The sequence below is a fragment of the Peromyscus eremicus genome, chromosome 1 (genome assembly GCF_949786415.1).
Source record: "Peromyscus eremicus chromosome 1, PerEre_H2_v1, whole genome shotgun sequence".
NCBI lineage: Eukaryota > Metazoa > Chordata > Mammalia > Rodentia > Cricetidae > Peromyscus > Peromyscus eremicus.
Window position 1 is genome coordinate 119,053,233 of NC_081416.1, and position 13,544 is coordinate 119,066,776.

A 13,544-nucleotide genomic window follows, 5' to 3' on the forward strand; every position below is an offset into this window, starting at 1 on the left:
AACGTCTGAACTATAAGCCAGCCCCAGTTAAATGTTTCCTTTATAAGAGCTGCCAGTGGTTCTTCACAGCAGTAAAACACTAAGACAGGTGTGATGGCAAACACTTTTAATCCCAGTACTTGGGAGGCAGAGGCAGAAGGATGTCTGAAAGTTCAAGGCCAGTCTGGTCCACATAGTAAGTTCCGGGATAGCCAGGGATATATAGTAGACTCTACTTCAAAAGAACCAACCACACAATTTTTTTGAAACTAAAAAATCCAAGCCTGAAGTGGTGGTATATAACTGAAACCCCAGCACTTGGAAAGTAGAGTTAAAAATCAGAAATTCAAGACAGCTTCAACTACAAAATGCATTTGAGCGCAGCGAGGACTACACCCATGTCTCAAAATATATAAAATAAAATAAAATTGAATGGTTCCAAAAAGAGTCCTTCTGAATGAAGGGGAAAACTGAGAATCCAAGGAAGATTTAGGAGACAGCAACAGAGCAGCAGGTGAGTGACATTCAAACAGAGCATGCCTACAACTTAGTAGTAGTATTCCAGTTGTGAGTTGTTTTTGAAAGGACCAAGCACACACCATAGCAGGCTGCTCAGTCTTCTCTCAGAGATCAGGCCTCAATTTCAGTTTCCTGAGACTTTTGCAAGCAGTTTCTGGGAGGGCCATGAACAAAAGACATAGTCCTTGCAGTAGCTCCCTTTCTGCATGTACTCTGACCACTCAAAGTTCAGTCAGTTGTTGGTCTGGGACCCCTCACCAACTTAGAGCAATGTGCATGAGTCAAGGACAGAGCCTGGGCCACTGAGCAGCCCCCACAGTCAGTACATGCTAGGCCAGCCAGCCCCCATGGCAGCTCAAGGACAGAGCCTAGGACTTGTCCAGGTCTGCCCAAAAATGGATAATTGTAACCCCCAACTAACGCTAGCCAATTAAAAGTTACTAACATGATTGCCACTCGAATAAACCAATCCTGAGTCTGTTCCTATGAAGTCATAGACCCCAAGACCTCTTTAAAAAGTCTGCCCCATTGCTACTCGGGGGTCTCTCCTGCTCTGCTGCTATGCCAGACCGATGGACCGAGAGTTCTGAGTTAACTCGTAATAGTAAAAAGACTCTTTGCTTTTGCATAGGATTCAGTCTCTTTCTTTCTTTCTTTCTTTCTTTCTTTCTTTCTTTCTTTCTTTCTTTCTTTCTTTCTTTCTTTCTTTCTTTCGTTTTTTCAAGACAGAGTTTCTCTGTGTAGCTTTGAACCTTTCCTGGAACTCACTTGGTAGCCCAGGCTGGCCTCGAACTCACAGAGATCTGCCTGGCTCTGCCTCCCGAGTGCTGGGATTAAAGGCATGTGCCACCTTGGCCCAGTGGATTCAGTCTCTTGGCGGTCTTTGGGGGACTCTAGGTACAACAGTTTTGTATTTACAAAAGTCTAAAAAGTACTGTCACATCTTAACAACCTCATCTGATTCCCCTATGTGAGCCATAAAAACCTGTTTTACCTGTGAGAAGAGAGTCTGCATGATTGAATTAGCCAGCTGAGAGTTCCGTCGAAGAACATCATAGAAACCCTAGGAGCAACACAGAGAGAGACAAGATTATTCTTCAAATTGATTGTGTGGGGTGGGGGTGGCGGATGTGCCCCGTGTGTGTGCCTGTGGAGGCCAGAAGAAGGCATTGGACTCCCTGGAGCTGAAATAATAGGCAGTTATAAGCCACCTAAAATAGGGCCGGGAACCTCAGGTCCTCCGAAGAGCTAAGTGTTCTTCAACTGCTGTGCCTACACTCCAGTCCATACAATCTTCTTACTTACACACTCACAGCTAAAAACAGCATTCTAAGCCGGGTGGTGGTGGCACATGCCTTTAATCCCAGCACTCAGGAGGCAGAGGCAGGCGGATCTCTGTGAGTTCCAGGCCAGCCTGGGCTACAGAGTGAGATCCAGGACAACTAGAGCTGTTATATGTGGTGATATATTGTGTACCCCAATAAATTTGCCTGAGGATCAGAGGACAAAGGCAGCCACTAGATTAGACATAGAGGTCAGGCAGTGGTGGCACACACCTTTAATCCCAGCACTTGAGATCTCATGCCTTTGCTTGGGAAAGACACATGCCTTTAATCCCAGAAAGTAACATGGCAGGGCAGAGAAAGGTATATAAGGCGTGAGGAAACAGGAACTCACCCTCTTTCGACTGAGGATTTTGTAGAGGTAAGAACTAGTGACTGGCTGTTCTGCTTCTCTGATCTTTCAGCTTTCACCCTGATATCTAGCTCTGGGATTTTTTAAAAAGACGATCTAAGATTTGAACAATAGTTATACAGAGAAACCTTGTCTCAGAAAAAACAAAACAAAATAATAAAAAAACGAAAAAACCCCAAACCAAAAAACAAACAAACAAACAAAACACCAGCATTCTGAGTCTCCATTAGGGTTGCACTGCAGCCAGACTTGCGATTTAAAATACTACCAATAAATATTGAGTAAGCTGTAAGCATGTCATCTTTCTCTTATTTACTCTTTAACTTCTCCCATAACACTTGGAGGCTTACGTGTTCCCTTTCATTTTGTTTTAAATACTTCCATTTCTAGCTGTTCAGTGCTAGGCTGTGTAACTATAAGAAGCCTTCACATGGTTGTTGATCTCATCACAGCTGACATCGACACGTATCTAGGAGATTATCTGGTGTTGGTGATACGGTGTGAACCAGCACAGCTTCAGTCTCCCCTTTTCAACGCATGTGCCTTTATTTCTTTTTTCTTGTTCTGTCCTATCAGCTAGCGTCTCAACTACGAATGTTGGTTGAGCAAGCATGTGTCTATGCATAGCAATCGTGACATGCATGACAAAGCCTATGCAGCCCAGGCTTTTCATGAATTTTTATGACCCGTCTTTCCTCAGTTACCCTCGTGCTAGGGTTATAGATGTGGTCATTATGCCTCGCTCCCTCCAGTTAATAGCTCAGTGGTAAGAGCACTTGCTACTCTTGCAGAGGATCTAAGTTCCATTCCCAGTAGCAACATCAGGGGCTCACAACTGCCTGGAAGTCCAGCTCTAAGGGGATCCAACACCCTTGGCCTTCACAGGCACCTGAACTCATACACCAAAACCAACACACACATACACAATTAAAAATGACAAAAATAAACCTTAAAAAAATTAGGGGCTAGAGGTGTGGCTCACTGGTAGCGTGCAGGAGAGAGGGGGAGAGACAGAGCAGATAATTTCAGTATTTGCAAAGGCATGCCAAGAACTGTATAGATGACTATACACCCAAAATACAATGCACCCAAAGTATTTCATTTGGCTTTAAAAATCATGTTGCCAGAGAAAATTTAATGAAATGAGAAAATGATTACAACATAAAGTCAGATGATAAATTTTACATACATATGTGTATAAGAACAGTAGAATTGGTAATACTCCTAAACAAATGTGTGCCTATGTACACATGGAGGCTAAAGGTTAGAATTGGGTGTCTTCCATAATCACGCTCTGCCTTAGTTATGGAGGCAGAATGGTTCAGGGAACCTGGACTTTGCAGCTGGGGGGCCGGTCAGCCCCAGAATCCTGTTTTCACTTCTCAGCAACAAACACTTTACTCTCTCAGCCACCTTCCTACCTAAAACAATTTTAAAAATTCTCCCTATTTTCTACAATAAACCTGAAAATTCCAGGATCTACCAACTCAACAAATATTGTTAAGGTGACAAATGAGTGCAGGTGTGACAGAACTCCCTTGTAATTCCAGCACTCGGGGAGGTAGAGACGAGAAACATCAAGAATTAAAGGTCACCAACTGCACAGAGAATTCGGGGCCAGCTTGGGCTACATGAGATCCTACTGGGGGAGGACCAAAAAAAAAAAAAAAAAAGCTGTTCTCTGAAATAACTTTGATCTATCCTCATTTGTTTTTTTAATTTAATTGTATTTATTCTTCCATCATATGTTACATCCCGATGGGCTTCCCGTCCCTTCACTCCCCCCCAGCCCCCACCAACCTGTCCACTCCACCCCCCACCCTCCCTGTTGAAAGTTTCTGATATTCTCCATTCCTTCCACACAACACCTATGCTGAAGTACATGACATCCTGAATACCTCAAATACTAGAAACAGCAGTGTATCTTTCACAGACACTGGGTCCTGTTCCTAGCGGCTGAGCTATGATTTTGTTTTCTGCTTTTCCGCTAACTATTCTGTCATTTTATGTTATGTGACTGCATCAGATCTGTACCTAAAAGGAAAATAAGGAAGGAAGGAAGGAAGGAAGGAAGGAAGGAAGGAAGGAAGGAAGGAAGGAAGGAGGGAGGGAAGGAGAGAGGGAGGGAGGGAGGGGGGGAGGGAAGGAAGGAGGGAAGGAAGGAGGGAGGGAGGGAGGGAAGGAGGGAAGGAGGGAGGGAAGGAAGGAGGGAAGGAAGGAGGGAAGGAGGGAAGGAAGGAGGGAAGGAGGGAGGGAAGGAAGAAGGGAGAGAAGGAGGGAGAGAGGAAGGAAGGAAGGAAGGACGGACTGTCTTCTTACTAAACTAAGCTAAGTATATTAGAGATTTAAGAAAGGCAATTTTAAACTTAATCTCTGATGAAGCCGAGGTAAGACCATCACAAAGGGGAAAGCAGAACCTGGATCCTCTAGGTAGTGTCTACACTAAGTCTATCGGGTAGCTTAAATGTTTCTTTCTTTTTTTAATGTAGCTCTGTCTGCCTCTGTGTGGTGCTCTGAGAATGACCCACAAAGGCTTATGTTTGAGTACTTGGACCCTAGTCGGTGGGGCTGTTGGGAAGGATTAGGTGTGTCTAGAGGTGGGCTTTGAGGTTTCAAAAGCCTCCTACCTTCTCAAAGTGTTCCGCCTCTTGCCTGTGGATTTGTTTTGTTTTGTTTTTCGAGACAGGGTTTCTCTATTAAACAGGCCTGGCTGTCCTGGAACTCACTTTGTAGACCAGGCTGGCCTTGAACTCACAGAGCTCCGCCTGCCTCTGCCTCCTGAGTGCTGGGATTAAAGGCGTGCACCACCACCGCCCGGCTTGCCTATGGATTTTGATGTGAGGAGTCTGCTGCTCCAGTACCATGCCTGCCTGCTGCCCAGCTCCCCACTATGAAGGTGAGGAGTTCCTTCGGAGCTGTAAGCCTCAACTAAACACTTCTTCCTTGTTGTCTTAGCCATGGTATTAGTGTGCAACAGAAAAGTAACTAAGATACTCTACCTGGCCAGTACCAGGGGTGGAGGCATGTGCCACCATACCCAGCTCTGGGAAGTTTTTATGCTTAGTGTATGAACACAAAAGTTTGAAATCTGAAGCAATAAAGTAAGGGTATGTTGTGTATGACAGAGAACTTACAAATGACAAATTTGGTTAAATTCAGACTGGTAAATTAGCAGTATATCTAAATATTTCAGATTAAAATAGAATGGTTACGATATATCAGTTATTTACAATTTTACAACTTACTATTACTATCCACTGACTCTAACTGCATAAGGGCACACATCTACTGTTCTTCTTGAACCAGAAAAAGATGGACATAAGAAGGATTATTCTCTGGATAGGGTCGACACATTTCTTCTACTTTCCTGACTTACCTCATAAAGCATGAGTCGAACATCAGCCTGCTGTCCCAAGCATCTTCTCAAACTGTCTATGATCTCAAGGCAAAAGGTTTCATTGGCAACAGAATTGTAGCGGCTGTGAACGTCCACGTGCACCTGGAAGGGAGAGGAGCAGCTTGTGTCCAGCCTTCTAAGTGGTTTCCAAGATGGTGGATGTGCTCTTGGTCAGGGAAGCATACTAGGCCTAGCTCTCCCTGTCCTAAAAACACAGGACACGTGCAGATGTGGTCATCGTCGCCACGCTTTCCATGCCACTCATTCTGGTTTGAAATGAGCTATGTTTAAACCATTCTAACAAGATTACCTCTTCTGCCCCTTAGGGTTTAGTTGAACAATGTCAGCCACTCAGGAAAGTGGCTGATTACATCATGACAACCCAGCAGTCTCGATATTCATGATTTCATTAAAAACCTTATGACTTCCATTAAAAAAAAAAAAAAGCTTACCTCCTTACATCCACAAACACCAGGGAACTTTAGAGACAGTCTTGTTTGGTTGTACACATACAAACAGGCAGAAAAAACAGTCTTACATATAAATAAAATCTTTAAAAAGTAAATTTTTAAAAAAGCAAAATGGAGCAGATGAAGTGTCGGTATCTTACTTAAGCCAACATAGGCAAATGCCTCTGTTGGTAGCCCTACTAAAGACTGCAGAATTCGGAGTCTAGAAAGCTGTGTGGACCACGGTTAACTTTTCAACAGGGGCCTCACGGGGCCAGTTGACCGTGCTTGTCCACTCAGGAGTCTTGGGGCTGCTGCTGAATCAGCTCCCTGCCCCAGACAAGAAGACTGTTATCATCACCTCTCTAGCACCATGTCCGCTACATGCCTCCATGTCCCGCCATGATGATAAGGGACTAACACTCTGAACTGTAAACCAGCCCCAATTAAATGCTTTCCTTTGTAAGAGTTGCTGTGCTCATGGTGTCTCTTCACAGCAATAGAATGATTGAAATAGTTTTTGTTTGTTTGATTTCCCTCTAAATCTTTAAATAAGCATGAAATGTGTGTGTGTGTGTGTGTGTGTGTGTGTGTGTGTGTCTGTGTATACACACACACATTTCATCAAGTGTCTAGTTCAGCAGCGACATGAAGGCTATTCTCTACCACATCAGACAGCAGTCTGACACAGAGCAAACCCGCTGTTAGTAAGTATGGGATGAAGACAGTCCTCACACTTACACTCCCAGCACTCAGGAGCCAGAGGCATGAGGATCACTGCAGGTTCAGGGGCAGCCTGAGCTACTGAGACCCTGCGTCCATGTCACTGGTCTTGAAGCCAGCCTTACCTGAGTGACACCGATAGACTGGCTGCACTGGGAAGACGACAGGCTGCCTAAGACTCTGAAGTTCTTCAGGAGCAGCAGAAACCCAGCAACTGCGGACTTCCGGGCATCCAGCTGGCTAGCTCAGGAACACACAGAGAAGTCAGCAGCACGGGAGGTTCAGTGCAAAAAAAACCACACAGAAGGAATATGAAGACTACGTACGGACAACCAAGCACAAGCCAAGCCTAACTGAATTTACAAGCTCAAAAAAAGGCAGCAGGTGTTCAGAGCAACTATCAGCACAGGAATGCAGCGGATTGTTTCCATTATCTATTTAACCTGATGACAATCTGGATAACTTTTTATCCTGTTTGCAAGACTCCACGGCAATCGGAAGAATCCTGAGGCTATAAACCGAGCTGAACTTGAACCTACATACTGAACAGCAATGGAAATGACTGGGTTTTGCTATGTCTGAATGAGTGTATTCTTCTTCAAGCTTCCTGTTTACACAGGAGCACAGTACCTGATGCCATGTAAACCTTCCATCCAGATAAATGACAGCTTCCGGCTGCAGCTCAGTGATCAATGCATGCTACAGACATTAGAGCATGTAACCCTATCAAGCAGGCATGCTTTTGGGAGAGGAGTAATAAAAAGTTGTCAGTTCTAGAACAGAGATAATAGCTACTTGCTAGTTATTCCTCTGGACATGTACGAGTGCATTACAAAGTATCAAATGCCTTCCACACATCACTGTATTACATTTATACACTCAACAATAAAGGAAGAGGGGGTCAGGAGGCACTGGATGAGCTCCAAGGAGGACACAGGCCCCTCAATAATCACCAGGTCCACTAGTGACTGGGCCATAATTCTGCTGCCTACTCAAGTGAGATACGTGAGTATATTCTTCTTGATTCCCTTTCCCTTGGCATGGTGGTTAGCTCAAATTTCCAAGCCTTTTCATGAAGGTTACTGTAGGGGTGGGAGAGCAGGGTACTGGAGATCACCAATGGTAGACTATTCCCAAGACCACATGCTGTCTAACCTTTAATGACTTGTCATGCCTAAGCCTAACTGTCCTTGTGTAAAATGAGAATTGTAATAATCTGCACTTCCTGAGGTTGCCTGAAGACCAGATGAAAAGCACACAGAACCCTTGGCACAATGCTCCCCCTGCTGAGAGTGCTGTGCGGGTTAGTGATCCGCATGACCGCTGTGAGCAGGGGCAGGCAGGAGACAGCAGATCACTTACATTAGAAGGCGCAGCCCCTGTGGTCTCAAGGAATGCGACATACCTGGCGAACATGGCTTTCCGCAAGACAAGGATCAGGGAGTCTCTCATCGACATGCTGACTTTGAGGAGCGGCTGAAGAACAGAGCAGATCACCCCACATTAGCTTAGCCCCTTTTGGTGACTGCCATTAGGATTTTGGTGCTTTGGATCTGTTTGTATATATGGTCCATGCTGGTTATAGTGAAGACAACGGTGCACTGTGAAACAGTAACTGGAAGTTGCTACTGTCAGGCATGGTGATACAGGCCTCTAATGCCAGCATCTCAGGAGACGAAGACAGGGGGACTGCATCAATTTGAGGCCAGCCTTGACTACCCAGAGGGGTCCAGGCTAGCTTGGGCTATAGAGTGAGATCCTGCTTCAAATATCAATCGATCAAACAAACAAAAGTAGTCTGAATGCCTTCATGAACCCACTGTGCTCACTAATTCCTAAGGAAGGTTCTTTCCGTACAGTACTACTGAAAATGAGCTGCAGGGAAACAGACCCCCATAGGGGATGGGCTTGGGAAGCAGCCCTTCTCTGTGCATTTAGTGGTTCAATGCGAAACTCTGTGAGACTCAGGAAAAGGGGTGTGCCAGACTTTCCCGACTAGACGGTTAAAGCTTGGGCCTGGGAAGGCAGCCAGCATGTCAGCTGACTTACCTGCACGGCCTTGAGCAGCCCCTGCACCGTCTGAAGAGGCAGGAAGGACAAATAGTCAAAAGTCTCTGTGACTTTACAGCAGCTCTGAAGAATTAAAGGTGCGTACATGATGATATCCGAAAGCAAGTCTGAAAACAGAATCTGTAATTAGTTGCTTCACATTGCTATAAAATAAAGATAAGGAAGCATCTAAAATCTATACAAGGAAAGAAATGTTGAGTGTTTTGTCTCGTGGTTAAAATATAAATTTCTATTGGCTGTGCGTAAATTTTCCCAGTGTTACCAAGATATTTTATCATTTTTTGTGATAATATAAAAATAGCAAAATTAAAATGTCTAGAAGAAAGGACGCAACCCATTTACACTGACTGCACAAGTGTCAACTGTACTCATGTCACTAAGCAAAAGTAAGTCAATAAATAAATATTTATTTATTTATTTGGCAAACACATGGTCCTATCAGGAATATATAAGGCATATTCTTCTTTTAAGACTTTTAGTAGTTTAGACAGAACACAAGCAAAAACATCTCAAAAGAGAAAAATAATAGAGTATCAAGTACCGAGTAATTCCAAACATGTATTACCTAACAAACAGTAGACAGAATTTAAACAGGAAGTGAACAAGAAGAGGTCACTGCGGTATTTTAGAAGATCAAGAGAGAGAGAACTATTCAAGGTTCTGAAGGAACACAAACCCCAGAACGGCTGACTGTGCACAAAAGTCTAAGAAGGACACAGAGGGGGATGGGAGGTCAGTGGATGGTGTGAAGGATCCAGATAGTCAAGTTAGTGTGGGAAAGGTAGGTTAGGACTGAAGTGCCAGGCACTTGAGAGGTCAGGATAAAAACCTGAGACCAGGCTGCCTTCAAACTTGCAGGGTACTGGAATTACAGATGTGCATCACTATCATGTCTGGTGAGAGGCGATAATTTAGAAAAAAGCATACTGATTTCAGAGTGATAGTTACTGGTATTTTAAGAATATTAATTTAGTGGCAATATGCAGGGATGGGCAGGAATTGCTACAGGGAGAAAAAGTCACCTCAGAAACCAACCGGGAAATTGTGACTCAAAAACTTGTAAGAATTAATCTCATACAAAGTATGTTCTCTGGTCACAAGTTAGAAACCAGTAACAAGATGATACTTTAAAGAAAAAAGAAGAACATCCTCAGATACTGGGACACAAAAGACTCACTTCTAAAGAACAAATCACAGGGAAATTTAAAAAGATTCAGACTAAATGGAAATTCTAGAAATGTGGTACATCTAACATGACATTTAGGGGAAAACTTATAGCTTAATATTTTTCAACAGAAAAGACAGAAAGGTGTGAAATTAATAAGCTGAGCATCCAACCAAAGGAGGAACAGACTACATGCAAAACAAGTATGGGGAAGAAAACGAAAGCAAAAATCAAAGTGAGGACACAAAGCAATACATTAAAAACAGAAAGCTGCTTAGAATTTCATTTGATCAGGAAGAGAGACGCCGGAAACGATGACTCGGGAATGAGAAAGGAGCCACTAACAGATGCAGAGCCCTCGGTCAGGTCCAATGGTATGCTTCCTACACATTTCCATCCAATCTGAGGTTTGACTTCACATTTGGTAGTAATGTTATACAGAAAGGAAATTTTATAATTTGATGAAGTCTAATTCGTTGATTTTTTTTTTACATTTCCTATTTTACATACTATTTTTTTTTTAAATAAACCGTCTACCTTCCTCCAAAAGTACCTAGTTATTCACACTGTCACTAGTACTCGATGAAGTCATTCTTTTGATTTCATTTTGGAGACAGGGTCTGACTATGTAGCCTTAGTTAGACTGGTGCTTGAACTCAGAGATCCTCCCGCCTCAGCCTCCTGAGTGCTGGGATTAAAGGCATGCGCCATAACACCTGGCCATGGCCATTCTTTTTAAGCTTATGCATTCTAATACCTATCAGGTGTACTACGGTATCTAGTTACACTGTTCAATTTCATTTTCCCAGTGCCTAAACTGACTACAGTAATAGCTTCCCACCATATACACATATTAAAAGTTATTAAATTGTCATACTTTAAATGTGGAGATTATGTTAATTAGACATCATAAAGTTGTAAGATATAATAAAATATTAATTACTGAACTTCATTGAACTCCAAAATTTAAGGGTTAAAGAAAAGTTACCAATAAAAAAAAAAGGTGTGTGTGTGGGGGATTGGCCATAGGCATGATAAGAAACAAACATTACAGTTCTGAGGACCTTCTTGAAGTCTCAGAAAAGCCGTAACAGGTCAGACAACAGAGCATTTGGCGAAATTGGTGGGTAAGAAAAAGGGAATGGATGTAGACACTAGGAGAGACCTAATAAAAACAGCCAGGTAGAGGTCAATGCATGGAGAAGGACAGCACCAGTGTGGGAACCTCAAGCCCTGAGCCCCAGGCCTTCAAGGCCAGCATCTGTCACAGTGGTATAACAGGCCTCATGGGAGAAGTGTTAACAAGTGTTAATGCTGATGCACAATGGACATCCAACTCACTGGTTAATGTTCCCTTACTTACTGACACCACAGACAAGTGGATTAATCTATCTTACTGGCATCACAGTCAAAGACAATACATTTACCTCTATTATATCATTATTAAGTTTTGCTTTTTTCTTCCATTTCTCCTGTCTGTGTGTGTATGGTGTATGTGGTGTGTGTGCATGTATATGCATATGCTGCACATGTGTGTACGTGTGTACTTGTGTGTGTGTGTGTATGTTGTGCATGCATGTGGAGATTGGAGGTTGAAACTGGGAATCATCCTCCGTCCCCTTCCACCTGATTCATCAAGGCAAGGTCTCCTAGTCAAATCCACAGCCCATCAATTGGGCTACTTTTGCCAGTTTGTTCTGGGGATTCCGTCTCCATTTTTTGAGGCTGTAATTACAAGCAGGCCACCCTGCCCACCTGGCATTTATGTAGGTTCTGAGGACCTGAGCTCAAACTCCAGTCCGACATGGTGAGTGACTTAACCACTGAGCCATCTCTCACACACTGTAGGTGGTTTTTGTTTTTTTGTTTTTCTCCCTAGGACTGAATCATGACATTTAAAAGGAAATATTCTTAAGAACTCTATCTTTTTGAAGTTCAGTACCTAAGAAATGATTGATGGGAGAGGATGTCCGAGTAACGACTCTATTGAGGACTTGCTCCAGAATTTCCTGTCTGATCATCTCATGGATCTGAAAGGACAGAATCAATAAAGCGTGCCTGAGTGACTTTCAGCTTGCTAGCTGCATCAATACACGTTAGGCAGAACAAGAATAATTTGGGTATGTGTGAAACTCAATTTTACAGACAAATCAGGATACAGTACGAATCATGTGGAAAACAGAATTACAGCTCTCTCCTCATTCTTCACACAGATGATTTGTTAGGCAAGGAGAATGCTTATTGTATGAACCTAAAAGTACAATTCTCACAAACGCCAAGGCCGGGCATCAAGGACGATTACTACTTTGGTGTCTGGTACAATCAACAGCCACATTTCTGATAGAATCAGTAACTTTTATTCCAAAACGTAAAATTTAAACACCCATGGAAAGTTTTAGAAACAGTAACAATAAAATCTTACTCCATGTCTTCTCGGATCCAAGAAGCAGAACAGGTGTATCAAAAAAACTTACGAAATTTAACTTGCATTTTATCAAAACTCTTACTTGAATGTGATTACTCTGTCTAATTTTTTAGACTCGATAGTAATTTAATAGCAATTATACGCTCTACAGATAAATATAGATTTAAAACAAAAACTAAGATGTTGTTAACCATATTTCTTTTTAAGATTCATTTATTTTGATGTGTATGAGTGTTTTGCCTGCATGTATGAATGTACACCATGTGCATACCTAGCTACCAAGGAGGCCTCAAGAGGGCACCAGACACCCCAGAACTGGAATTACAGTGGGTTGCAGCCCCCATGGGATGTTGGGAACAGAAACCAGTCTTCTGCAAGAGCAGCAAATGGTCACATGCTGAGCATCTCTCCAGGACCATGGTGGTTCTTCTTGATTGTCACCTTGATTTGGTTTTATTTTGAGACAGGGTTTCTCTGTGTAGCCCCAGCTGTCCTTGAACTCCCCAAGAACTCAGAGAGATCTGCCTGCCTCTGCCTCTTAAGTCCTGGGATTAAAGACGTGGTTGTCAACCTGATTGTTAGATTAGTATGGAACACGTCTACTGCTAGCATGTGGGATAGCACCTGAGGACAGGCAGACCATCCTAAATGCGGACAGAAGTATGCAGTAGGCTATGAGCCAGATGGAAGAGATAAAGGAGGAACAAGCCAGCCAGAGGCTACTACAGGCTAGACCTAGCCTCTGTCTCTCCTTCTGTTTGTCTCTTTGACTCTTGTGCACTCTGCGTCTGTGTGTCTGTCTCTCCACTTCCCAGCCACTATAGGGTGAGAAGCCTCCTCCGCCTGCTCCTGCTGCCAAGGATGATATTCTGACCCATCTAGGTCCAAAGGCATTGAGCCAGTCAAACACAGACTGCAACATCAAAGTTATGAGTCAAAATAACTCTTTTTTAAATCTGTTTCTCCCAGGTCCTTGTCAGAGACAAAAAGTTAACGTCCTGTTTGCTGGAGGGAGAGAAATCTACCTTCCATTCAAACTTAAGGTTTTAGTGAAAAATCCTGTCTCAAGGCAATAAAGTGAAGAACTACAGAGGAAGATATCCAATGTTACGCTCTGGTCTT

General features: G+C 43.1%; 1 protein-coding gene across 1 annotated transcript in view; it reads right to left on the reverse strand.

Moving 5' to 3' along the window:
• Positions 1-13,544, reverse strand: part of Fanci (FA complementation group I) — a 58,790-nt gene that overhangs the window by 19,556 nt on the left and 25,690 nt on the right. Inside the window, exons 14-19 of the mRNA XM_059272758.1 lie at positions 11,940-12,027; positions 8,812-8,939; positions 8,168-8,238; positions 6,888-7,002; positions 5,570-5,692; positions 1,493-1,561 (exon numbers count right to left, since the gene is read on the reverse strand). Coding sequence (XP_059128741.1) covers positions 1,493-1,561; positions 5,570-5,692; positions 6,888-7,002; positions 8,168-8,238; positions 8,812-8,939; positions 11,940-12,027 — 594 coding nt within the window. The remainder of the gene's footprint in view (positions 1-1,492; positions 1,562-5,569; positions 5,693-6,887; positions 7,003-8,167; positions 8,239-8,811; positions 8,940-11,939; positions 12,028-13,544) is intronic.